At 47.0% G+C, this 24,615-nt stretch overlaps 2 protein-coding genes across 2 annotated transcripts in view; both read left to right on the plus strand.

The window, feature by feature from the left end:
• Window positions 1–24,615, plus strand: part of LOC102444405 (uncharacterized) — a 172,780-nt gene that overhangs the window by 55,746 nt on the left and 92,419 nt on the right. The window lies entirely within an intron of this gene.
• On the plus strand, window positions 272–22,119 carry CD7 (CD7 molecule). Its single transcript, XM_075903551.1, has 4 exons — window positions 272–393; window positions 6,893–7,231; window positions 17,062–17,171; window positions 18,703–22,119. The coding sequence occupies exons 1-4, from the start codon at window positions 321–323 to the stop codon at window positions 18,817–18,819; spliced, it is 639 nt and encodes a 212-aa protein (XP_075759666.1). The 5' UTR covers window positions 272–320; the 3' UTR covers window positions 18,820–22,119.

Genomic DNA, 24,615 nt, shown 5'->3' on the forward strand with positions numbered 1-24,615 from the left:
GACTCCAAGCACTCCTGCACAGGAGACCCTCTGCTCTGTGTAACTTCAGTGAAAATCAAGAGAGCTCAGTGCTTGGTCAGACTGAACCCTGCAATCACCTATGGCTTGGGGTGTCTTCGCTCATGCAGCATTTTTTCAATACTACTTCATGCAGTGGTGGGTTTCTGATGTTAGTGATGTGGTTAACAGCCACCTCTCACTGGTTCAGCGTCACAGCAGACACACCTCACCAAATTCTGCGTCTACGTTGTCCTTTTTCACTTTACAGTAGGGGGGATTTTACACAGTGGCATAGAAATCTAGCTCCAAAGAGTGCAAAAATGCCCTGGACATCTGGAGTTTCTGCTGCATTTCTGCTTTCCCTGCTTTTCTGGGCTGTCCTAGGCCAGAATGGTATGTAGAGAAGATTCATGCTTTAACTTTGTTTTGTAACATTGCAGCCCCAATGGTTCAGTCTGATAAATCTAAATTTGGTTTGAGGTGTCCTTCTAATCTGGGCAAATGTGCTTGGAGTAGGACATTACAATGTTGCTATTACCTGCAATTGTACTCGCCAGGTATTGATAGATGGTATTATCTGCCTTGATGGGGAGAGGTAGGTTGGTTTAAAAGCAAAGGAAAGTTTTAGAAGGTTTCTGAAAATTTTCTAAGACTGAATTTGTTGTTTCCTAGCCTGTTTCAGCTAAGTGTGCTGACTCTGACTGCTGTGGGTGTCACAGTATTTTCCATTTGAAAGAAAATACACTTTGGATGATACGTTTCAGTCAGCAACTGTAAGGAGAAAAACAAAGATTTCTCGGACTGTCTTTCACTCTTCAGACTATTTGTTACAGTAGGATTTGTACCACTGGAAATGGTTTTTAATACAGATGAGGGAATACAGAGGAATTCAGTTGCTTTTCTTCACCTTCAGTACCTCTGTCTATGCATAAAGAGGAAATACATGATAGGATGGGTGCTGCAAGATGAAGTCTGACTCCAAAGAATGAATTTTCAGATCAATCCAAGCAAGTGGCTATTGTATAAGAAGGTTATAGCACCTCTCACACTGACAATCATTTTGTCTGTCCCAGTTACTTTGCTTGTGTTTGCTTTCCCCCCTTTGAAAAACTTGTGTGTTATGGAAAAAATGAGACCATTGGTCTGCGCTGAGTAAAGTCATCCACAAATGCAGAATATAGATTTCCACTGGTGATGGTCTGATTAGAATTTGGCTCACATTGCATAATGATTTGAGAAATATTCCATGGTTAGTGACATGGACTATGGGTATGTCTACACTACCCCGCTAGTTCGAACTAGCGGGGTAATGTATGCATACCGCACTTGCTAATGAAGCCCGGGATTTGAATTTCCCGGGCTTCATTAGCATAAGCGGGGAGCCGCCATTTTTAAATCCCCGCTGCTTCGAACCCCGTGTAGCGCGGCTACACGGGGCTCGAACTAGGTAGTTCGGACTAGGGTCCTATTCCGAACTACCGGTACTCCTCGTGAAACGAGGTGTACCGGTAGTTCGGAATAGGCACCCTAGTCCGAACTACCTAGTTCGAGCCCCGTGTAGCCGCGCTACACGGGGTTCGAAGCAGCGGGGATTTAAAAATGGCGGCTCCCCGCTTATGCTAATGAAGCCCGGGAAATTCAAATCCCGGGCTTCATTAGCAAGTGCGGTATGCATACATTACCCCGCTAGTTCGAACTAGCGGGGTAGTGTAGACATACCCTATGCTATTGTAACCACACAGCACACTGGAAATATGCTTGAAATAAGAAGTTTGGGCAACTTCAGAGGATTAAAACCCAAACTTGATATTATTTATTTTAAAAACTAATGAGAGACAATTCCTTAATTATAATTAGGATCATTAAGTCTCAGAAGTTCCTGCTTTTGGTAGATATTTACCTCATGCCAATGCATCACTAGATCTGATTTGTTCGTGCTTATATTCCCAAGGCAATTCTGCATGAAAATATTTAAAATTCTATGCAATATATTTTAAAACTCTGCAAAATTCTGCATATTTGTCAAAGTAACACAAAATAATCTGCATGTTTGTCAAAATAATACAATATAATCACACCAGTTTCAATTATTTTGGTAATATATTTAAAAATAGTTGTCATCAAGTAGGTTTGTAACAATACAGACAACAATAATGATCAAGGAAACGTTTTGACAAACAGATTGCTTATGAGGCATATTACGACAGAACCGTGAGTGATCATTCATTTAAAGTACAATACAGAAATGTATTTGCTGCACCCCTCAGAAGCAGTGCGGAGGCTTGGGGGTTTCGGGGGTAATTCTGGGAAGGAACCTGGATGTGAACTGGGAGAGTAGTGGGTATGGGGGGAAAAGTATTGACAGGTTTTTTTTGGGGGGGGGGGTGAGGACCATTTGTTAGGGAGCTTCCCATGCAGACTCTGGCTCTCCCATTCAGTCAGGCATATCTCCCTCTGTCCCTGCGTATCCCTGCACCACCAGGGGTGTACTCGCACCCCTGGTCCACATTTGTCCCTCGACTCCCTCTGCTGTCCCCATGTGCCTCTGTGTCTGTTGTGACATGCAAACACGGCAGTAACAAACTTCAACAGGCCTTTATTTAACAAAGGTGAAACCTCTTTACAAAGCTGCTGCTGCTCCCCTCTGTAGCTCTCACTCAGGCCTGGCCCATCTCCTCCCCCCTCCTTCCTGTTTCCTGTGCTTCCAGATTCCCAACAGCCAGTGCTCCCAATTCTAATAATTACAAGCAGCATCCAAAACACCACAGTGTCCTACCCAGCCATCCTCTTCTCTCCCCTCTGTGGCCCTGCATCCCCTACCTCTGGGTCCTAATTCTCCACTCCCATTCAGCTCCTGCCCCAGTTTGTCCTCCCTCCACTAACTCTTTATGAGCCCAGACTGTGACATCTCCCCAACAGCCCCAGGTCCCCACGCTGCCTGTCTCCCCCTAGGCCCTCCTTCCTGACCTGTCCTGACAGGAGCTGTGAAGAAGGCACTGCAGGCTCTTTCTCTTTCCTAGCTGGTAGGGAGCAACTGCTCTGTTCTATCACCATAATGTCCGCTGGTCGGCATCAGCTTTTGGCAGAAGCTAATTTCTGTGGAAATATTAAAAATATGAGTGGCTCCTTAATTATGCACACACAGAGTGACTTACAATTCCCCCAGTAGCAATGCCTGCAGCATATCTGAAAAGAACCCACAAAAGTGCAGCTCCTTTGAGACCGTAAACTCATATGTAGTCTCACTTTTACCCAACATAGCCTGCGGGGAGCCTGGATAACAGGAGATCACAATTTTGCTGGCTTGTTTGTTAATTTGATTTTCTTTCTTTAATCTTTTTTCTTTTTGGACGAGAAGGGGGTGGGGAATGATGTGCTACAGCTTATTGGTATCTTTATAAAAAATACGCTTTAGCTCAGTCACAAGATATGGTCTTGAAGCAGATACCTTTGAGTGAAAATCTAAGCTGGTGTTATGCAGGATATCCAAATTAGAATATTATAATTTTCCTTCCTGGATTTAAACATCTAGGAATCAATAATAAATGTAGTTTACCAAATAATATCCATGTACTTAGCACTGTCCAGACATAGTGAATCACATAGTGTTTGTTTATAGTCTACACATGATCGATCTGATGCCCCCTTTTAGTACACAGTTCCTGTGATTTTCTTTTGTATCTTTTCTTATTATGGTGTGAAAGTCAATGCCATATGTGATGGTTAGAAGGGGTGCTGGCCAGCACTCAGTGGGTTGTTCCCCACTGTGGCACTCTGAGGCTACGTCTAGACTTCAAGTCTCTTTCGAAAGAGGCTTTTTCAAAAGATGCTTTTGAAAAAGCCTCTTTTGATAAAGCGCATCTAGACTGCAACCAGTACTTTTGAAAAAGCAAGCCGCTTTTTCAAAAGAGAGCACCCAGGCACTCTGGATGCTCTCTTTCAAAAAAGCACATTTTACATTACATAGCGTCTTTTTTCAAAAGAGCACTTTTGAAAAAAGGCGTTATTCTTCTTAAAACGAGGTTTTCCATGGTCGAAAAAACTGCCGTATTCTTTCAATTTACTTTCACAAGAATGCAGCAGCAATCTAGACAAAAGGGACATTTTTTCAAAAAAAGGCCATTTTTTTTCAAAAAAAACCCTGTAGTCTAGACACACCCCGAGTGAAGGACGTGGGGGCCAACAAAAAACCTTAAATGAATTGCCTCTTTAAGGCCCTGCTTACAAAAACTCCCCAAAGTAACAGATTCACTGCCCCTGGAAGATAGGCTGCTACCATCAAGTGAATTAACTAAAATCCTGAAAACCAGGAAGAAACACTTGAACTTCTTCCTAAGGGGTACTCCAAGTTCTTTTGCCATAAGAGAGCTTGAAAAAAGAAGCAAACAAACAAAACACCCACCCAGAAAATAAACTGTCCCTGATAACTGACCTCTCAGCCTAGGCAGGCACACACACAGAGACCTCCTGTAACTTTTCAGGACACAAGAATCAAATCATTACCTTAAAAATGGTGATTTTATTGATAGAAGAAAAAGAGATACTTTTAAAAGCATACTTGGATGCTAGGTGTTATAGAGCAACTAAGAAAAGAATAGATTAAAACACAGAGAAAAAAATGGTATCTCTGGCACATCTTAGGTATAGTGAGTGGAGGGAAGGGAGCAAATGGATTTCAAACAGAGAAGTTTAACCAAACCCAAAAAAAGAAAAATACCCTGATCGCAACTAAACATACATTCCTCTTTCTACTCACGATCGATACTGATCTGTACTTCAAGGCCTATTCCATTTGCATGCCCAATATTTCTTGAAACAAAATACAGGACTATGTAGCACTTTAAAGACTAACAAGATGGTTTATTAGGTGATGAGCTTTCGTGGGCCAGACCCACTTCCTCAGATCAAATAGTGGAAGAAAATAGTCACAACCATATATACCAAAGGATACAATTAAGGTTTTTTTTAATTGTATCCTTTGGTATACATGGTTGTGACTATTTTCTTCCACTATTTGATCTGAGGAAGTGGGTCTGGCCCACGAAAGCTCATCACCTAATAAACCATCTTGTTAGTCTTTAAAGTTCTACATAGTCCTGTATTTTGTTTCAGCTACACCAGACTAACACGGCTACATTTCTATCAATATTTCTTGTTAATTCCATTTGATTTCTCCATCTTGCTTCCCCCAGATCCTAACTTAGAACTTGCACAAAGGAACAGCAGCCAGGTATCTATATTCAGATTAAATTTCAACAGTCTTTCCCATTGGAATTCCTGGCTTTTTGCCCATACCACCTGGCTACCTGAGTTTAACGCTTGAGTCACCGAGTGCTGGCCAGCACTCCTCCTATCCATCACAATGCATATCTAAGCATATAGCCTGAATGCTTGATATTGAAATCTACATGCCAAACAGGGCCAACGCAGCTATCATAGCGCCTCCACTGTAGCTGCTGTAACTTCAGTCCATTGCATGGAGTAGTGGGACCTCTGCACCAAAGAGATTTTAAATCCATGCCCCCTCACCTTGCTCAGTGACAGATCCCAGCAACACAGGAGGGGAAGCAGGTCAGTGAGCAAGTGCCAAAGATGCTGGATGGGAGACAGAAGGAAAATGTAAGGATGGAAACTTGGGAACCTGAGCATGCTGAATGTGTGTGTGTAGGAGAGGGGGAGTATTGTGAGTGGATTGAGCAGCATTTTCGGGGAAAACTCAGGCAACTTGGGGGAAGGAAGGCTCCAAGGTAAGGCTACACATTCATGCATTTGGATTCAGATTCCAAATGACCCAGAGTGAGAAATCCCAGCTAAGGAATGCTTCAAATTCCAAACTAAAGCTTCCCCTCTCAGTCCTTGGCTTATCACTATACAAAATATATCCCAACAGCAGACCCCATCCACCCACACCTCCTCAGGCTACCACAGCCCTCCTCTGGGACCTGTAGATAATCCTTTGCCCTTTTCAGACTACAGCTTCCTCCCTGGGAAGCCCCTCAGCCCAATCAATGCGGTGTGCAGACAACCCTCTTCCTCTCATGTTGTCTCATCCCTAGGCTCTACAGGTTCCAGAGAGCTATTGCTCCTCCTCAGGACTTGCTTGGAGACGCCAAACTATTTCTGCTGTTCCCTATCGCATCTCCCAGTGGCCAGACTACCAAACACTCTCTGTCCCCACCAGGTCTCTTTATAAACTAAGAAAGTGGCTTGGCCTTTTATATCCTGCTTCACTTCCCATCAAGCCTTGCCCTCAGCCTACATATCTAACTGTGCTTGAACTACAGGTCCCAGAATTCCTTTGGCACTGGGTTGGAACCGTGTTCAGGGCGCTGCCTTCCCTTGAATGGCCAGCACACTCTGTTATACAAGGGCTATGTCTACACTCTTGGATGATAAATATGCAAATGAGGCTAAGAATGGAATATCGCTGAGCCTCAGTTGCATACCTAATGAGCTGCCATTTTCCAGAGGAGGCTCTTGCGCCAGAAGGAGCTGTCTACACTGCCCCTTCTTGCGCTAGAAAAACCCTTTTTCTCAATGCCGCTAAGCCGATTATTTTCAGGAATAACGGCATTGTGCAAGAGGGATTTTCTTGTGCAAGATCGGGCAGTGTAGGCAGCTCCTTTTGGCACAACAGCCTCTTCTGCAAAAATGACGGTTCATTAGGTATGCAAATGAGGCTTGGCAATAGTCCATGCTTACCCTCATTTGCATATTTCTCACGCAAGAAGCTGCAAGTGTAGACATAGCCGAAGTGTATGGCTCTGGATTAGAAGAGGTGTCATGTAAGGGGAAGAGCTTGCTAGTGTGAGGCCACCCTCTCTCTGCCTCAAACCATTTCCAGTCAGCCACCCGGTAATGAATGTTTTCCTTTCCTCCTCTCTTCATGCAGATGTTACACAGGAACCAGCTATTCTCATGGTTCATGAAGGAGAATCCGTCAACATCACTTGCTCCATTACCAATAATGGGAAGCTAGCAGGGATGTATTTGAGAAGAGTACTTGTGAAGGCCATGCACGTGGTATACATCAGAAATAACAGTGAAAACCATACCGCAAACTTACGCTACAAAACTCGCATCGAGAGCGCTGTACTTTCAACAGGAGTGAGGATAACGCTGCATGGGCTACAGAAAAATGACACGGATTTGTACGTCTGTCAGGGAAGTGTGCTAGTAAACGGTGATCCCCGCACTGTGTCGGGCCAAGGCACCATGCTGGTGGTGAAAGGTACCTAAAATTCTTCTATTTTAGGGGGGGTTTAGTGCAAAACCAATGAGTATTGTTTTCAGATGAAAGGGCTTGAGGAAGTGGAAGAACATTAACTGAACAGTTATGTTTTTCAGTATATTGGCAGATGGGTTTATGAAGAGAAGTGATGTTGTAAGTTATATGTTTGATTCCAATATGAAAACCATAATTTTCCAATTTGAAGGCAACAAGAAAGAACAAACATCAGAATCCAGAGGGTGTGTCATCTGTAACAGCTGCAGCAAGTCTGAAAGTGAAATGGTTGTTCTTTCTGCATTGGGAAGTTTCCTTAGATAGAATCATAGAACTGGAAGAGACCTCAGAAGGTCATCAAGTCCAGCCCCCTGCTCTAGGCAGGACCAATTCCAACTAAATCAACCCGGCCAGGGCTTTGTCAAGCCGAGACTTAAACACCTCTAGGGATGGAGACTCCACTACTTCCCTAGGTAACCCATTCCAGTGTTTCATTACCCTCCTAGTGAAATAGTTTTTCCTAATATCCAACCTGGACCTCTCCCACCACAACTTGAGACCATTGCTCCTTGTTCTACCATCTGTCACTACTGAGAACAGCCTTTCTCCAGCCTCTTTGGAACCTCCCTTCAGGAAGTTGAAGGCTGCTATCAAATCCCCCCTCACTCTTCGCTTCTGCAAACTAAACAGACCCAAGTCCCTCAGCCTCTCCTCATAAGTCATATGCTCCAGCCCCCTAATCATTTTGGTTGCCCTCCGCTGGACCCTCTCCAATGCGTCCACATCCTTTTTGTAGTGGGGGGCCCAGAACTGAACACAATACTCCAGATGCGGCCTCACCAAAGCCGAATAAAGGGGAATGATGACATCTCTGGATCTGCTGACAATGCTCTTCTTAATGCAACCTAATATGCCATTAGCCTTCTTGGCTACAAGGGCACACTGTTGACTCATATCCAGCTTCTAATCCACTGTAACCCCCAGGTCCTTTTCTATAGAACTACTACTTAACCGGTTGGTCCCCAACTTGTAACTATGCTTGGGATTCTTCCGTCCCAAGTGCAGGACTCTACACTTGTCCTTGTTGAACCTCATCAGATTTCTTGTGGCCCAATCCTCCAATTTGTCTAAGTCATTCTGTACCCTATCTCTGCCCTTAAGCATATCTACCTCTCCCCCCAGCTTAGTGTCATCCGCAAACTTGCTGAGGGTGCAATCCATCCCCTCATCCAGATCATTAATAAAGATATTGAACAAAACCGGTCCTAGAACCGAACCTTGGGGCACTCTGCTAGAAACCGACCGCCATCCTGACATCGAGCCATTGATCACTACCCACTGGGCCCGGCCTTCTAGCCATCTTTCTATCCATCTTACCGTCCATTTATACACGCCACAATCCCTTAACTTGCTGGCAAGAATATTGTGGGAGACCATATCAAAAGCCTTGCTAAAGTCAAGGTATATAACATCCACTGACTTCCCCATGTCCACTGAGCCAGTTACCTCATCATAGAAGCTAATCAGATTGGTCAGGCACGACTTGCCCTTTGTGAATCCATGCTGACTATTCCTGATCAATTTCCTTTTTTTCCAAGTGACTGAAAATGGATTCCTTAAGGATCCCTTCCATGATTTTTCCAGGAAACGAGGTAAGACTGACCGGCCTATAGTTCCCTGGATCATCCTTCTTCCCTTTTTTGAAGATGGGCACTACATTTGCCTTTTTCCAGTCATCCAGGATTTCTCCTGATCTCCACGACTTTTCAAAGATAATAGCCAAAGGCTCCACAATGACATTTGCCAACTCCCTCAGTACCCTCGGTTGCATTAAGTCCGGACCCATGGATTTATGTACGTTTCGCTTTTCTAAATAGTTCCTAACCTGTTCTTTACCCACCACGGGCTGTCCATCTTCATCCCATCTTGCGTCACTTGGCGCAGAAGTCCAGGAGCCGACCTTGTCCGTGAATACAGAGGCAAAGAAAGCATTGAGTACTTCAGCTTTCCCCACATCATCTGTCACTAGGTTACCTCCTTCATCCATTAGGGGCCACACACCCTCTCTGATCACCTTCTTCTTGTTAACATGCCTGTAGAAACCTTTCTTGTTATCCTTCACATCCTAAGCCAGTCGCAATTCCATTTGCACTTTCGCCTTCCTGATAACCCCCTGGCATTCTCGAGCTATACCTTTAAACTCCTCCCTGGTCATTTGTCCAAGTTTCCACTCTTTGTAAGCTTCCTTTTTGTGCTTAAGTTCACCAAGGATTTCCCCTGTAAGCCAGTCCGGACTCCTATCATGTTTGCCTCTCTTGCTACGTGTCGGGATACATTAACAGCAACATACAAAAAACAAAGACTTCATAGTTTTATAGCTCCACAGTGTTATACCTTCATGAAGAGGGGAGGAGAGGAAAACATAATCCACCCCAGCCCCCAGGCTACATCTGTGCTGCATGCTTATTTTGAAATGAGCTATTCCTGAAGAGTTATTCCAAAATAGCTTATTTCAAAATAGCATGTCTACACTGCAGGGAAGCCTCCAAATTAGTCCAAGGCAGGCTTCCCTAATGTGGATGCGCTACCTCAATTTAGAGCCCCAGGAGGTCCTGGGGAGCAATAACTTAGAATGGCCCTGGGGAGGGGCTATTTTGAAATAGCAGCAGTGGAGCTATAACAGGTGTTATTCCTCACAGAATGAGGTTTATTACAGATTTTGGAATAAGCCATCTGTTATTTTAAAATTATTTTGAAATAATGGAATGGCTGTTTAAACGTTCGCATTGTAATTTCGCAATAACACCAGTTACCTCGGAATAACGGTGCAGTGTAGACGAACCCACAGTGAGCACTCTGCCTGAAGCTTGTAGTCCTGGGCTCGCTCTTGAACAGGCACTGAGGGAGCATTAGTTCAGGCCAGCACATTGTATGTGCAGCAAAAGCAGTCGAGGAGAATCACGGCATTTGGCACATTTGTGTTGTGACTGGCTCAGGCTGCACAGTCCTAGCTGGCAGACCCGTCTATTACACGAGAGAGCAATAGCCCAGGGGTAAGTGGCTCTTTCCTCAATTGTCTGCAAGCCAACTTCAGACCTGCTGCACAACTGACCATCTCCTGCTTCCACTCCCCGTGTCTAGCTGTGGGGAAGGGGCCCATAAGGGAGAACTTGGCACAAACGAGCTGTCAGCTGCAGAGTAATCTTAACCATGCTCACATGTCTTCAACCTCAGCAAGAACAAAAGGGCTCCGATACAGTGTCTCCTCAGCCCAGACCCGGCCCTCATAGTGGAGGCCAAAACCCTCTACACAGTCTGGTCCCAGAGGTTGCCACAGACCCTGTAGACCCTGCAACCACACACTCGGTAACATGGAGCTCTGTCTACTCAGGATACCTCAGTCTGTGTCTACACGTCAGGCTTCCTGCCCAAGAACCTTTTTTCAGAAGAGATCTTCCACAAAAACTTCTTGCACAAGAGCATGTCCACAGTGCAAAAGCTCGTCGAAAAAGTGATGTGTTTTCGTGCAAGAGGGCATCCAGACTGCATGGACGCTCTCTCGAAAGGAAACTCTGATTGCTATTTACAGAATGGCCACACATTTTCGATGGCCTCTTTTTGCGCAAAACACCCTGTTCCCCGTCCACATACAGGTTTCTGTGCAATAGCTCGTAGAAAGAATACCTACACCAGAAAAACCCATCTGCTCCTTTGATTTTTTTGCACAGAATGTGTTTGAGGTGTTGATGCTCCATGAGTTTTTGCAAAAAATGGCCATTTTTCCACAAAAACGCTGTAGTGTAGACATAGCCTCAGAAGAGCTTCAGAGGCTCCTCCATTAGGTGAGGTTATATAACACAGCATATCTAAAGCATTAATAAGGAATCTGTCCCTTTTAGGTTTTGTATCAAGGACTCAGATTCCAATACTGTGACTTTGCCTCTTGCACAAAACTCCAATATCACTCATTTGTCAGGTATAATGGTACCGTGTGTCAGTAATGATGCCGCTACTAGAGCCGGACAAATCACAGCAGCAGGTAATTGTGTCACGAGTAAGTATCAGGTCTCAATAACCACCTCCTCCATGTAAGGAGCAGGGGAGTTTGAGCCTATAGAATCATAGAATACTAGGACTGGAAGGGACCTTGAGAGGTCATCGAGTCCAATCCCTTGCCCCCATGGCAGGACCAAATACTGTCTGGACCATCTCTGATAGACATTTATCTAACCTGCTCTTAAATATCTCCAGAGATGGGGATTCCACAACCTCCCTGGGCAATTTATTCCACTGTTTAACTACTCTGACAGTTAGGAACTTTTTCCTAATGTCCAACCTAAACCTCCCTTGCTGCAGTTTAAGCCCATTGCTTCTTGTTCTATTTTCAGAGGCCAAGATTAACAAGTTTTCTCCCTCCTCATGACACCTTTCAGATACCTGAAAATTGCTATCCTGTCCCCCCTCAATCTTCTCTTTTTCAAACTAAACAAACCCAATTCTTTTAGCCTTCCTTCATAGGTTCTCTAGACCTTTAATCATTCTTGTTGGTCTTCTCTGGACCCTCTCCAATTTCTCCACATCTTTCTTGAAATGCGGTGCCCAGAACTGGACACAATACTCCAACTGAGGCCTAACCAGCACAGAGTAGAGCGGAAGAATGACTTCTCGTGTCTTGCTCAAAACACACCTGTTAATGCATCCCAGAATCATGTTTGCTTTTTTTGCAACAGCATCTCACTGCTGACATATTCAGCTTGTGGTCCACTATAACCCCTAGATCCCCTTCTGCCGTACTCCTTCCTAGACAGCCGCTTCCCATTCTGCATGTGTGAAATTGATTGTTCCTTCCTAAGTGGAGCACTTTGCATTTGTCTTTATTAAACTTTGTCCTGTTTACCTCAGACTATTTCTCCAATTTGTCCAGATCATTTTGAATTATGAGTCTATCGTCCAGAGCAGTCGCCACCCCTCCCAGTTGGTATCATCCGCAAAATTAGTAAGCATATTTTCTATGTCAATATCTAAATCGTTGATGAAGATATTGAACAGAGCCGGTCCCAAAACAGACCCCTACGGAACCCCACTTGTTCTGCCCTTCCAGCAGGATTGTGAACCATTAATAGCTACTCTCTGAGTACGGTTATCCAGCCAGTTATGCACCCACCTTATAGTAGCCCCATGTTAGTTGTATTTGCCTAGTTTATTGATAAGAATATCATGCAAGACCGTATCAAATGCCTTACTAAAGTCTAGGTATACCACATCCACCGCTTCTCCTATCGTTATCCTCTCAAAGAAAGCTATCAGATTGGTTTGACATGATTTGTTCTTTACAAATCCATGCTGGCTGGTCCCTATCACCTTGCCACCTTCCAAGTGTTTCCAGATGATTTCCTTAATTACTTGCTCCATTATCTTCCCTGGCACAGAAGTTAAACTAATTCGTCTGTAGTTTCTTAGATTGTTCTTATTTCCCTTTTTATAGATGGGCACTATATTTGCCCTTTTCCAGTCTTCTGGAATCTCTCCTATCTTCCATGATTTTCTAAAGATGATAGCTAAACTCTCATATACCTCCTCTATGAGTTCCTTGAGTATTCTAGGACGCATTTAATCAGGCCCTGGTGACTTGCAGGCATCTAACTTTTCTCGGTGATTTTTAACTTGTTCTTTTTTTATTTTATCTTCTAAACCTCCCCCCTTCCCACTAGCATTCACGATGTTAGACATTCCTTCAGACTTCTCAGGGAAGACCGAAACAAAGAACTCATTAAGCATCTCTGCCATTTCCAAGTTTCCTGTTACTGTTTCTCCCTCCTCACTGACCTTGGTCTTCCTCTTGCTTCTAATGTATTTATAAAAAGTCTTCTTGTTTCCCTTTATTCCCGTAGCTAGTTTGAGCTCATTTTGCGCCCTTGCCTTTCTAATCTTGCCCCTGCATTCCTGTGTTGTTTGCCTATATTCATCCTTTGTAATTTGTCCTACTTTCCATTTTTCATACGACTCTTTTTAGATCATTCAAGATCTCGTGGTTAAGCCAAGGCGGTCTTTTGCCATATTTTCTATCTTTCCAATGCAGCGGAATAGCTTGCTTTTAGGCCCTTAACAATGTCCCTTTGAAAACTGCCAACTCTCCTCAGTTGTTTTTCCCCTCAGTGTTGATTCCCATGGGACCTTACCTATCAGTTCTCTGAGCTTACCAAAATCCACCTTCTCGAAATCCATTGTCTCTATTTTGCTGTTCTCCTTTCTACCCTTCCTTAGAATTGTGAACTCTATGATTTCATGATCACTTTCACCCAAGCTGCCTTCCACTTTCAAATTCTCAACCAGTTCCTCCCTATTGATAGGATAACGAGCCTCGTGGATAAGGGAGAAGCGGTGGATGTCATCTACCTAGACTTTAGTAAGGAATTTGATACGGTCTCGCATGATATTCTTATTGATAAACTAGGCAAATATAACTTAGATAGGGCCACGATAAGGTGGGTGCATAATTGGCTGGATAACCATAGTCAGAGAGTTGTTTTTAACGGTGCTAAATCCTGCTGGAAAGGGATAACAAGTGGAGTTCCGCAAGGGTCTGTTTTGGGACCCGTACTGTTCAATATCATCATCAATGATGTAGATATTGGGATAGAGAGTACGCTTATTAAGTTTGCAGATGATACCAAACTGGGTGGGGTTGCGACTTCTTTGGAGGATAGGGACATAATTCAAAATGACCTTAGCAAGTTAGAGAAATGGTCAGAGGTAAACAGGATGAGGTTTAATAAAGAGAAATGCAAAGTGCTCCACTTAGGAAGGAACAATCAGTTCCATACATACAAGATGGGAAGTGACTGTCTAGGAAGGAGCATGGCGGAAAGGGATCTAGGGGTCATAGTGGACCACAAGTTGAATATGAGTCAACAGTGTGATGCTGTTGCAAAAAAAGCAAATATGATTCTAGGTTGTATCAACAGGTGTGTTGTAAGCAAAACTTGTGAAGTCATTCTGCCGCTCTACTCTGCACTAGTTAGGCCTCAGCTGGAGTACTGTGTCCAGTTCTGGGTGCCACATTTCAAGAAAGATGTGGAGAAATTGGAAAGGGTACAGAGAAGAGCGACAAGAATGATTAAAGGTTTAGAGAACATGACCTATGAATCCAGGCTTCATGAACTGGGCTTGTTTAGTTTGGAAAAAAGAAGATTAAGGGGGGACATGATAGTGGTTTTCAAATATCTAAAAGGGTGTCACAAGGAGGAAGGAGAAAATTTGTTCCTCTTGGTTACTGAGGACAGGACAAGGAGTAATGGGCTTAAAGTGCAGCAGGGGAGGTTTAGATTGGACATTAGGAAAAAATTCCTAACTGTCAGGGTGGTCAAATATTGGAATAAATTGCCAAGGGAGGTGGTGGAATCTCCCTCTCTGGAGATATTTAAGAACAGGTTAGATAGACATCTGTCAGGGATGGTGTAGACGGAGCTTGGTCCTGCCTTGAGGGCGGGGGGCTGGACTCAATGACCTCTCGAGGTCCCTTCCAGTCCTATGATTCTATGATTCTATTTGTTAGGATCAAATCTAGAACAGCTTCCCCTCTAGTAGCTTTTTCAACCTTCTGAAATAAAAAGTTGTCTCCAATGCAGTCCAAGAACTTATTGGATAGTCTGTGCCCCGCTGTGTTAGTTTCCCAACATATATCTGAATAGTTAAAGTTCCCCAACACCACCAAATCTTGGGCTTTGGATGATATTGTTAGTTGTTTTAAAAAAAGCCTCATCTACTTCTTCTACCTGCGTAGGTGGCCTGTAGTAGACTCCTAACATGAAATCACCCTTGTTTTTAACCCCTTTTAGCTTAGCCCAGAAAGTCTCAACACTTCCGTCTCCTATGTCCATCTCTACCTCACTCCAAGTGTGTTCATTTTAAATATATAAGTCAACACCTCCTCCCTTTTTTCCCTGTTTATCCTTCCTGAGCAAACTGTACTGTTCTATACAAACATTCCAATCCTGTGTATTATCCCACCAAGTTTCTGTGATGCCAACAATGTCATAATTGTACTTATTTATTAGCACTTCCAGTTCTTCCTGCTTATTACCCACACTTCTCGCATTTGTGTATAGGCATCTAAGATACTAATTTGACCTTGCCTCCCAGTTTTGCCCTGACCCTTCTTTCTTTCTGCCATTGTAGCCCAAGCTCCCTCCCATCTCCCAGGTCTCCATGTTCTCCACTTACCTGTGGGCTTTGCTCACCTGTCCCCATTGAACCTAGTTTACAGCCCTCCTCACTAGGTTAGCCAGTCTGTGTCCAAATAGGGTCTTCCCCCTCCTTGAGAGTTGAACACCATCCCTGCTTAGCAGTCCTTCCTGGAATAGCATCCCATGGTCGAGGAAGCAAAAGCCCTCCTGGCGACACCATCCTCGCAGCCAGACATTCACTTCAATTGTAGTTTTAAGGGAAAGTGAAGCGCTGTTCTATCAGGTGGGAGAGTCGCCCTCACATGGCTTTATACCAGGGCTCAGCAACCGTTCAGAAGTGGGGTGCCAAGATCTAACGTCTGCACTTCTATTTGCAGATCTGCGTGCCATTGGTACCTTTGAAATAAGAGTCCTACCTACATTTTAGCAGATCCATTAATCCCTCTTGGTAGCCTCAAGTGTACAGGGCATCCCCCTTCATCCCCTCCTCCCCCACAACCCTGTGCCCCCAGCGCACACACTGGCAGGGCGGCAGTGCTGGGACTTGCAGGCCTCTGGGAGCAGTACTGGGGTGAGGAGGGGCGAGGGGGCAAAGTCATTTCCCTGCCCAGCCCAGTCCTTTGCCCAGGGCTTGCCCCTCACCTGCAGGCTGCGGCTCTGGGGCTGGGGCATGCAGAGCCCAGGGCTGCCTAGAGCTGGTTCCAGCCCCTGGCTGGCACAGCAAAACACTAGGTAAGGGGCTCCCCACTTATGGGGAGCAGCTGCAGCTTAGCCCAGGCCCTGGCGCCCCATTAAGGTAGGAGCAGCATGTGACTAGCTGCAGTACCCCGATCTGCACAGCAGCCCCAGCCGAGCCCCTTCCTGGAGCAGGAGGCAGAGCCTGTAGGATTGGAAGGGGGCTTTAACCCCTTCGCTCCCAGGAGCTGCATACCCAAGCCGGGCGGCGGCAGCCCGAGGGACATGGAGCCCAATGTACAGTAATGTCGCTATGTTTTTTTCCTAATATCCCACTTAGATCTCCAGCGCTGCAGCCTGAGACCATTGCCCCTTGTTCTGCCTCTGTCACCACTGAGAACAGCCTCTCTCCATCTTCTTTGGAACCTCCCTTCAGCTAGTTGAAGGCTGCTATTAAATCCCCCCTTAGTCTTCTCTTCTGTAGACTAAATAAGCTCAAATCCCTCAGCCTCTCCTCGTCAGTCATGTGCTGCAGCCCCCTCATCATTTTTGTTGCCCTCTGCTGGACCCTCTCCCTTCCGCCAACATATCTGCCATGCCCCCTAGCTTAGTGTTATCTGTGAACTTGCTGGGGGTGCAATCCATCCCCTCATCCAGGTCTTTAATAAAGACGTTGAACAAAACCAGCCCTAGAACTGATCCTTGGGGCACTGCACTTGAAACCGACCGCCAACCACACATTGAGCCACTGATCACTACCTGTTGGGCCCGACAATCTAGCCAGTTTTCAATCCATCTTACACTTCCCATGATGCAGTGCGGTGTGACACTGGGGATGCACCAATGGAAATGAGGCATGGTGGCTGGTGACACTGATGGGATTCCTGTTTGCTGGCCTGTGGACCCTCTGCTGAGCAACGTAATGTTCTTACATGAGATTGTAATTCTGCCTCTTCTCTGGTTAATTACCCACAGACATGGAGCAGGCAGAGTGCCACGTGGCTTCCTGGGTGCCGTATGCCCTTTCCTTCCTGACTTTGCTCTTGGTTTCTGTGCTGGGATTCCTCATTCTGTCTCACGTCGATGTAAGTATTTCACTCAGCCACAGCCCTGTGTTTTCTGAACTGCAGGCAAAGTTAAAACGTTGCGGATCTTAAATCATGCATGGGACAAACCTCTGTGACCAAGTGAATCTTCGATTTTCCCTTTTTCCCCCTTCCCACTGCTCCAATCCTATTGAGTGCAGATGTCCCTTCATATCATGACTACACTTCAAAGCTGCAGTGATTCCTTCAGCGACGTACAGTCTGTCATGTTTATATTGCTCCAGGTTCCTTTTCAGGCTCCATTACAATATAGCAATACTGATGTCTTAGCGAGATGGAAGCCATGCCCCCAGCTTTGCCAATGAACCTTGATATGGTACCTGCATTCCAGTCCCACCATCCCGCACTTGCCCTTATCGCTGAAGAATGGAATCTCCCCCCGTGCGCTGCTGGGGTGGACAAGAGGGAAGACCCCTTCTTGTGGGGGACATCAGGGCCACCACAAGGTGACAAAAAGCCCAGGGTCAGAGGGTGCCACAGGCATCCGTCCCTGCCCTACCCTCACAGGAAAGCCGCCTGAGATGGCTGGTGCAGAAAAGCCTCCTAGGACAGGGGCTATGCGTGACACACACACTCATCTCCCAGATCCCCCTTGGTTATTTACGAAAGTCCTTGCCGGTCATAGGACAGGACCGAAGGAAAGCCTCGGGCGGGGTCCCCTTTAGTGTGTTTAACCAGCACTGCAGCAGAATGATGCTGGAGAGGGTAGAATCAAGTCTCTTCTAAGGGAGCCGTGTCTCCTCTCACCATAATTACAAGAGCGATGACACAGTTTGTCTGGAACTGTTGGAGCCTTTGATACTTTCAGCCCTCTGTTCTAAAGAGCTGCTGGTGGAACAGCCTGTAAGGATGTGAGGGTATGTCTACACTACCCCGCTAGTTCGAACTAGCGGGGTAATGTATGCATACCGCACTTGCTAATGAAGCCCGGGATTTGAATTTCCCGGGCTTCATTAGCATAAGCGGGGAGCCGCCATTTTTAAATCCCCGCTGCTTCGAACCCCGTGTAGCGCGGCTACACGGGGCTCGAACTAGGTAGTTCGGACTAGGGTCCTATTCCGAACTACCGGTACTCCTCGTGAAACGAGGTGTACCGGTAGTTCGGAATAGGCACCCTAGTCCGAACTACCTAGTTCGAGCCCCGTGTAGCCGCGCTACACGGGGTTCGAAGCAGCGGGGATTTAAAAATGGCGGCTCCCCGCTTATGCTAATGAAGCCCGGGAAATTCAAATCCCGGGCTTCATTAGCAAGTGCGGTATGCATACATTACCCTCCTAGTTCGAACTAGGAGGGTAGTGTAGACATATCCTGAGGGATTAACCCGGCCCTTTCTGCCTGTCATGCTATGTAGCCCCTCTGGGCTCTGAGATGGGCCATTTTTTTTATTTCTGCTTGTAACTCCCTGAACATTGAGCTAAACAGAGCTCCTTGTCAGGGGGTCTAGTCCAGCCTTAGACCTGAATGGCTCCTGCTGGCTCGGAGGGGTTGATTGTTCTTTGTTTTGTTGCAGATCAAGAAACACTGCCAGAAAGGAAAGAAAAATCAAGCAAATATGGTGTATGAAGACATGTCCTTCAGCCGTAGCTTCAGCACCATGGGCACACACTGTACTACTTATAAGTATTAGCAAGCACTTTTCAGCTGAGGCAGTGTGGACATCAGCAGCTCCTTTTCCATGTGCTAACCTTTGTTCCCTGTAGTGAAAAGTAAAACCCTGCCTTCTGCAATATTTCTGCTTAATGTACTCAATTGTGAAGACCACTTTTGGTGTTGGAGGCAGCGATAGAGAGATCCCTGTATGTGCAAGCAAGTGCTAGGTATGACGGTGTTAGCTGCTGAGGTGTAAAGTCCTCTTGCTGCAATACCTGCCCTTGCTCCACACCGTAGTGATTCTCACACTCCAGCGGAGCAAGTAAGAAGTTGTGTTGGGAGCGCAGAGAGGCAATCAGGCTCAGATTCTCAATGGGACTTAGGCACCTCACCGCTGCATCTTTAAGTGACAGTTTAGCTGCCATATTGAGATCCAGTAAACCTCCCCTCAGCTTCCACCTAATCCGGTTTTTTTGCAGTAAAAGGTCCCTGGGCTCCTAAGTTTCTGTGTCTGAGCGAGGGCACGCTTGCCTCCTTCTTGATGTCTAAGCCCCTGAGCAGTCCATGAACTGGGGGAAGATGGGTGCCTCTTCACCTCTGTTGTTTACAAGGCCTGGTCCAATCGGCATGCTCAGCCTGAGTCCACTGAAGTGTGTCCAATTGAAAATGTGGCTGGAGGAACGAGGCGATGGTGGTGCCTACATTCTAAGAACAGTGCTTAGTGGACTCAGCTGGAATGTTAGACCCAAGGTTAAGCCCCCCGCCTTACTCTAGAGGAAAAAAGGAGATGAATGAGAAATCTCTGGTGTGAGTGCTCAACAATGATCCCTTGAAGCTGTGCACTTAGGTGGCTACTCAGGAGAGATTCAAAGGCTGCCCTGATGATTAGCAGAGCACCAGCAGCATCTGTTTCTATTGGTGGTGCACATCAGCACACACCTCTGTGCATATAACAAAATTTATTTCACACATGGATAGAAAAAAATGAGAGGGAATATTGGTGCTCACCCTCCTGGCTTTTGGGATACGCTGAAGTGGGGCTCCCTCCATTTCTCCTGTAAAACCTGTTACACTCTGAACAAATCGTTAGGCCTTGGCAGAGTAAATGACTGTTGTAGACTGCGGCTTAGAACGCTGAGCACCAATGATTCCAAGCCGATGATTCTATCCACAATAGAACAGCTTCAACAGGAGAGAGTGTGCAAGTCCCACACCAGATTATCCCATGGCCCAGTGGCTGGAGCACTCATAGGATCCCAGGGCTGGAAGAGACCTCGGGGGTCATCAAGTCCCATCCCCTGCCCAAAGCAGGACCGACCCAACTAACTCATCCCAGGCATGTGGGCACTCAGGGCACTCCAAGCCAGGACTGCTTTGCAAGCGGGGCACCCCTGAGAACTGTCTGTCCGGGGTGGGGGTCGGGTCCCTTTAAGCACAGCCCTCGGCTAGCCTGAGACAGCAGCTCCACGCTCTAAGTCCTAATCTGATGCCCTGCCGGCACTGCTTCCGGCCATCCTTAACCTCTGTTCAGGGTCCACTCTATGTGGACATGCTAGTTCGAATTAGCAAAACGCTAATTCGAACTAGTTTTTAAGTCTAGCTGCGCTAATTCGAATTAGCTTATTTCTAATTAACTAATTCGAACTAAGTTAGTTCGAGTTAGCGCTGTAGTGTAGACATATCCAGAGATAGTGAAGACAGAAACTGGGTCTCTGCAGGGGTTCTGAGTCTTCCTGTGGAGGACAGAGGCCAGGGCCTGGTTTGTCTCCACAGCCAGGTCCACACCTTCCTCCTCTAGGCCCTACAGAGGCTCCTGTACAGTGCAGGTAGTCCAGCGTGGAGCATGTTGGCACATACCTTCCTCCACCATCTTGTGGGCTCCAATACAACTGACAGCTCCATCCAAGGCATCTTCCATGAGACCTCTCTGAGCTGCCAGAGTTCTGCCAGGACCTCCTCCAGACCTGGAAACTCTTCAGCAACCAGGTCCTTTGTGGCCACCAAGGGAGAGGACCTCCTTGCAACGCGCCTGCTACACAACCTGCCCTTATGTGTGCAGGTGGCAGAGTCACCCTCAGTGTGCCAGAGGTTGGTTCTGGCAGAAACCACGAGTGTTGGAGACCTCCTGGAGTATGACAGAAGGGATCCCTGAGTACTTAGTCAACGAATGGGGTTCTCCACCCTTCACATCCTCCTGTGCATACTCCAGGAGGTGAGGATGCTTTGTCACAGCACCTCTCTCATTTTCTTGCAGCAAGTCCTGCAAGTGGGTATGCCTTGCCCTCCCTCACTGCAAGCCCTTTTTATTGGGCCCCTGTTCCATGAGCTCTCCCCGCCTCCTCCCCTTTGCAGTCCCAACTGGTGGTGTGATGTGCAGCCATTCTGTTTCTGAACCGCGCCCAGAAACCAGCTGTAGACACCCGCGCTCCATTACTTCAGTCCCACCCTGATATCAAATGGCGAGACTGTTGGCCACCTGTGTAGGTGAGGAACCCCAGTGGGCTAGTCCACTCTGATCCCACGGCCTGCTGGGAACACTGTGCCAGGTACACGCCCAGGCTCACAGCTCACGTGAGTCACCCCCATTCCTGACTCCTGCCCCTTTTCCAGTGAGAGGGAGAACCTGGCACACGCTTATCTCAAATGCACCAGGTTGCAGCCCCTATTTTGGCTCCTCTAAGAGCCTTCTTCTAAAGTTCTGGCTGAACTTTTTGCTGCACCTCTTCATGCACACCTCAGCCAGGGCCCCACAAAGACACAGGACCTCCACATCCGCCTCCTCCTGGCTTGGGCTAAGACCACCATTTACAACAGCAGGAGGAGGAGGCCAAGGGGGTGCTCTGTGACTGTGGGTCCCATTTGCCCGGATACGTGAGATCAGGCTGGAGGGCAGGGTTCCTCTGGGTGGTGCCCACTGGCTCCCTAGGCAGCTTTGAGGAGCAGTGGCCGCTGTATGGGATTCTCTGCCCAGTTTCCTCTCTGGCTCCCTCTTTCTGAACCTGTGACCTGCACCCCGAGCCTGTTTTTCATTAGCTGTCCCAAGTAACCATTTGGAACCGGGTTCAGTGGTCTCTCCGCAAGGTCGGGGGAGTGGCTTTTAGATGCTAGGAGGCTTCTGCCCGTCCACCTCCCAGGATTTTCTAATAAGGCCTCACCACACTGCTCCCTCTCAAGTCCTGGCCACAATCTCTGGGGCTGGTTTCTGCTTCCTTCCCCAGGCAGGAGAAAAAGTCCACATTCACATGTGCTCTTCCGGCCCAGTGACAGACTGAGAAGGCATGTACCTGGAGGGTTAAGAACTAGCAGGTGAGATGAGTGTTGGTATCCTTAGCTCTGTGCAAGCATTACGGGGCGGGGGGGGAGGGGAGAGAGGGGGAGGCACAGTCTGTGACCAGGACCAAGGGGGTTTCCAACAAATAGTAACAAAGGGCCTCAATAACTCACTTAGCAGAGAGGGCCTCCTTCTCTGTTACTGAATACTTCTGGGCTACGTCTAGATTGCATCCCTTTTTCGGAAAAGGGATGCAAATTAGACGTATCGCAATTGCTAATGAAGCGGGGATTTAAATCTTCCCCGCTTCATTCGCATAAAAATGGCTGCCGCATTTTTTTGGCACGGAGTTTTGCCGGAAAAAAGTGCCAGTCTAGACGCGGATCTTTTGGGAAAGGCTTTATTTTCCGAAAGATCCGCGTCTAGACTGGCGCTTTTTTCCGGCAAAGCTCCGTGCCGAAAAAAGCGGCAGCCATTTTTATGCTAATGAAGCAGGGGAGATTTAAATCCCCGCTTCATTAGCAATTGCGATACGTCTAATTTGCATCCCTTTTACGAAAAAAGGATGCAATCTAGACGTAGCCTTGGGGAAATAGCTTCTGACTAAGATGTTCCCCCTTCCCCCTCACCCTCCACTGTCAACCTCTTGTGAAAGTATCGCTCCAAGACTGGCCTCTAATGCATCCATCTGTAGTAGGAAGCCCTGGTGGAAGTTGGGGCTAATGAGCACCGGTTCCTGAGACAGGACCCCTTGAAAGTGCTCAACAGGCTTCCTCATACTCGACTGACCGCAGACCTGTCAGGGAGTATCCTTCTTGAGGACCGTTGTGAGGGGGCTGCGATGGTTGCAAACTGGGGCACAAAGTGATGATAATATCCCAGTGGCCCAAGAAATTGTTGTACTTGATGCTTGGTTGTCAGTGCAGGCCCCTCTTGTAGCACCTGGACCTTTCCAAACAGGTGACGGATCTGCCCTGGGCCAAGGATATACCCTAAGTAGGTCATCTCTTGCCATCCAACCCGGCATTTCCTTGTGCTGGCCGTGAGCCCAGCCTACAGGGAGTCCGGAGGATGGCCGCTACCTGGAGTGGGTGCATGTCCATTCTTTGCCGTACACAACGACTTTGTCCAAATAGGCAGAGCCATACTCCACGGGAGTACTCGGGAGGTGGTCCTGAAAGGTCACCGGTGCCCCAAGTAAGCCGAAAGTATCTGCACGTGAGAACAAAATCTCACCTGCAGCCTCAGCTATGTCTACACTGCGGGTTTTGTGTGGAAGAGGGAAAACCCCTTTTTCACAAGATCCTGTAAACCTCGATTTTGGAGGAATAAGGGATCTTGCAAAAAAGGGTTTGTTTTTTTTCTGACAAATGGCCCCGTCTACACGGGGCTTTTTAGCAGCAAAACCTCTTCCACAAAAAACAATTGGAAGAAGATATGCAAATGAGAGCACAATTTGCATATCCTCTTCTGCCAAAAAACAACAACACAGTGTAGACATCGCCTGATCAGGGTACAGGCAAGAGGCATAGATGGTGACAAGCAGCATGAACATGGGCTGTTGCCAGGCCCATTCCCCATTCCCCCTGAGCTGGTCTGTGTGCCAGCTCCTTGTGGCCAGCTCCATGCCACAGCACAACATGCCTCAGGTGGCACATGACCAGGATTCCTCACCCACCTTGGTGAACTCTTGTGGGCTAGCACCTTTCTCTGCTGCTGTGCTGAAGAGCCAGTGGTGAGCAAGTGGGGGCTGGTCCCTGCCCTAGCTTTGAAGTGTTATCTTTCTACTTTGACGCTCTTCACAGCTGCAGCTTATCTGCAGAGCACGTTACTCTTCTGAGGTGGGGTTTGCTAGTTTGCCCCTTTCTGAAATGACTCCGGGCTAACACACAGACAGGCTGTGGTCAGGTTGTTTACTGAGCTGACGGGCCTCGTGTTTGCTGTGCTGCATCATTTCTGCAGCCGCCTCTTCTGAATCGATCATCTTCGTTCACGCCCCGAACACAGTCAGCAGATGTGCTGAACTGCGGCTCCCTTATGGATGCCTCAGCAATGCAGAGCCTGCCAGTGCGGGATTGGCACTGCAATGGCAGATGGATAGTCCTGCCTACAGTCTCCCAGGACTAACAGCGGGGGCCGACCTCTCCCACTTGGAAGCCAAATAATTCTAGGGCAGCCGATGGCCATGGCTCTCCATTGCCGGTTAGACACAGGAAGGGCTGGATCAAAGGGCTCAGGTTTTAAAGACAGCATCTTCCATTTACACACTGCTGGGATGAAGGGCCCTGCTCTGTGTGTATGTGTGTGTGTGTGTGTGTGTGTTCACACATGTGCCCAAGCCCTAATTCCAACTGGGCATGGTTGCTGTACAAGCAGCTACACCGACATTCAGCATTTATCCCACATGCTGCCTGTCCACAGTACTGTACAATCAAGAGCTAATTAGCTCTCCCCACAGCCCTAGGAGGAAGCTATCTCATTATTCCCATTGCACAGAGGCACAGGTAGGGGAAGGGAGAGCAGGATGGGTCAGAACTGGGATTAGAACTCATGCCCTTTGAG

Source organism: Pelodiscus sinensis, chromosome 20 (assembly GCF_049634645.1).
Source record: "Pelodiscus sinensis isolate JC-2024 chromosome 20, ASM4963464v1, whole genome shotgun sequence".
In the NCBI taxonomy this organism is placed as follows: Eukaryota; Metazoa; Chordata; order Testudines; family Trionychidae; genus Pelodiscus; species Pelodiscus sinensis.

Excerpts from the sequence above, each read along its gene's own strand:
- CD7 (XM_075903551.1), top strand. The coding sequence starts at position 321 with ATGCCCTGGACATCTGGAGTTTCTGCTGCATTTCTGCTTTCCCTGCTT. Across the intron at positions 7,232-17,061 it reads CACCATGCTGGTGGTGAAAG|ACATGGAGCAGGCAGAGTGC; the intron begins GTACCTAAAATT and ends AATTACCCACAG. Across the intron at positions 17,172-18,702 it reads TCATTCTGTCTCACGTCGAT|ATCAAGAAACACTGCCAGAA; the intron begins GTAAGTATTTCA and ends GTTTTGTTGCAG.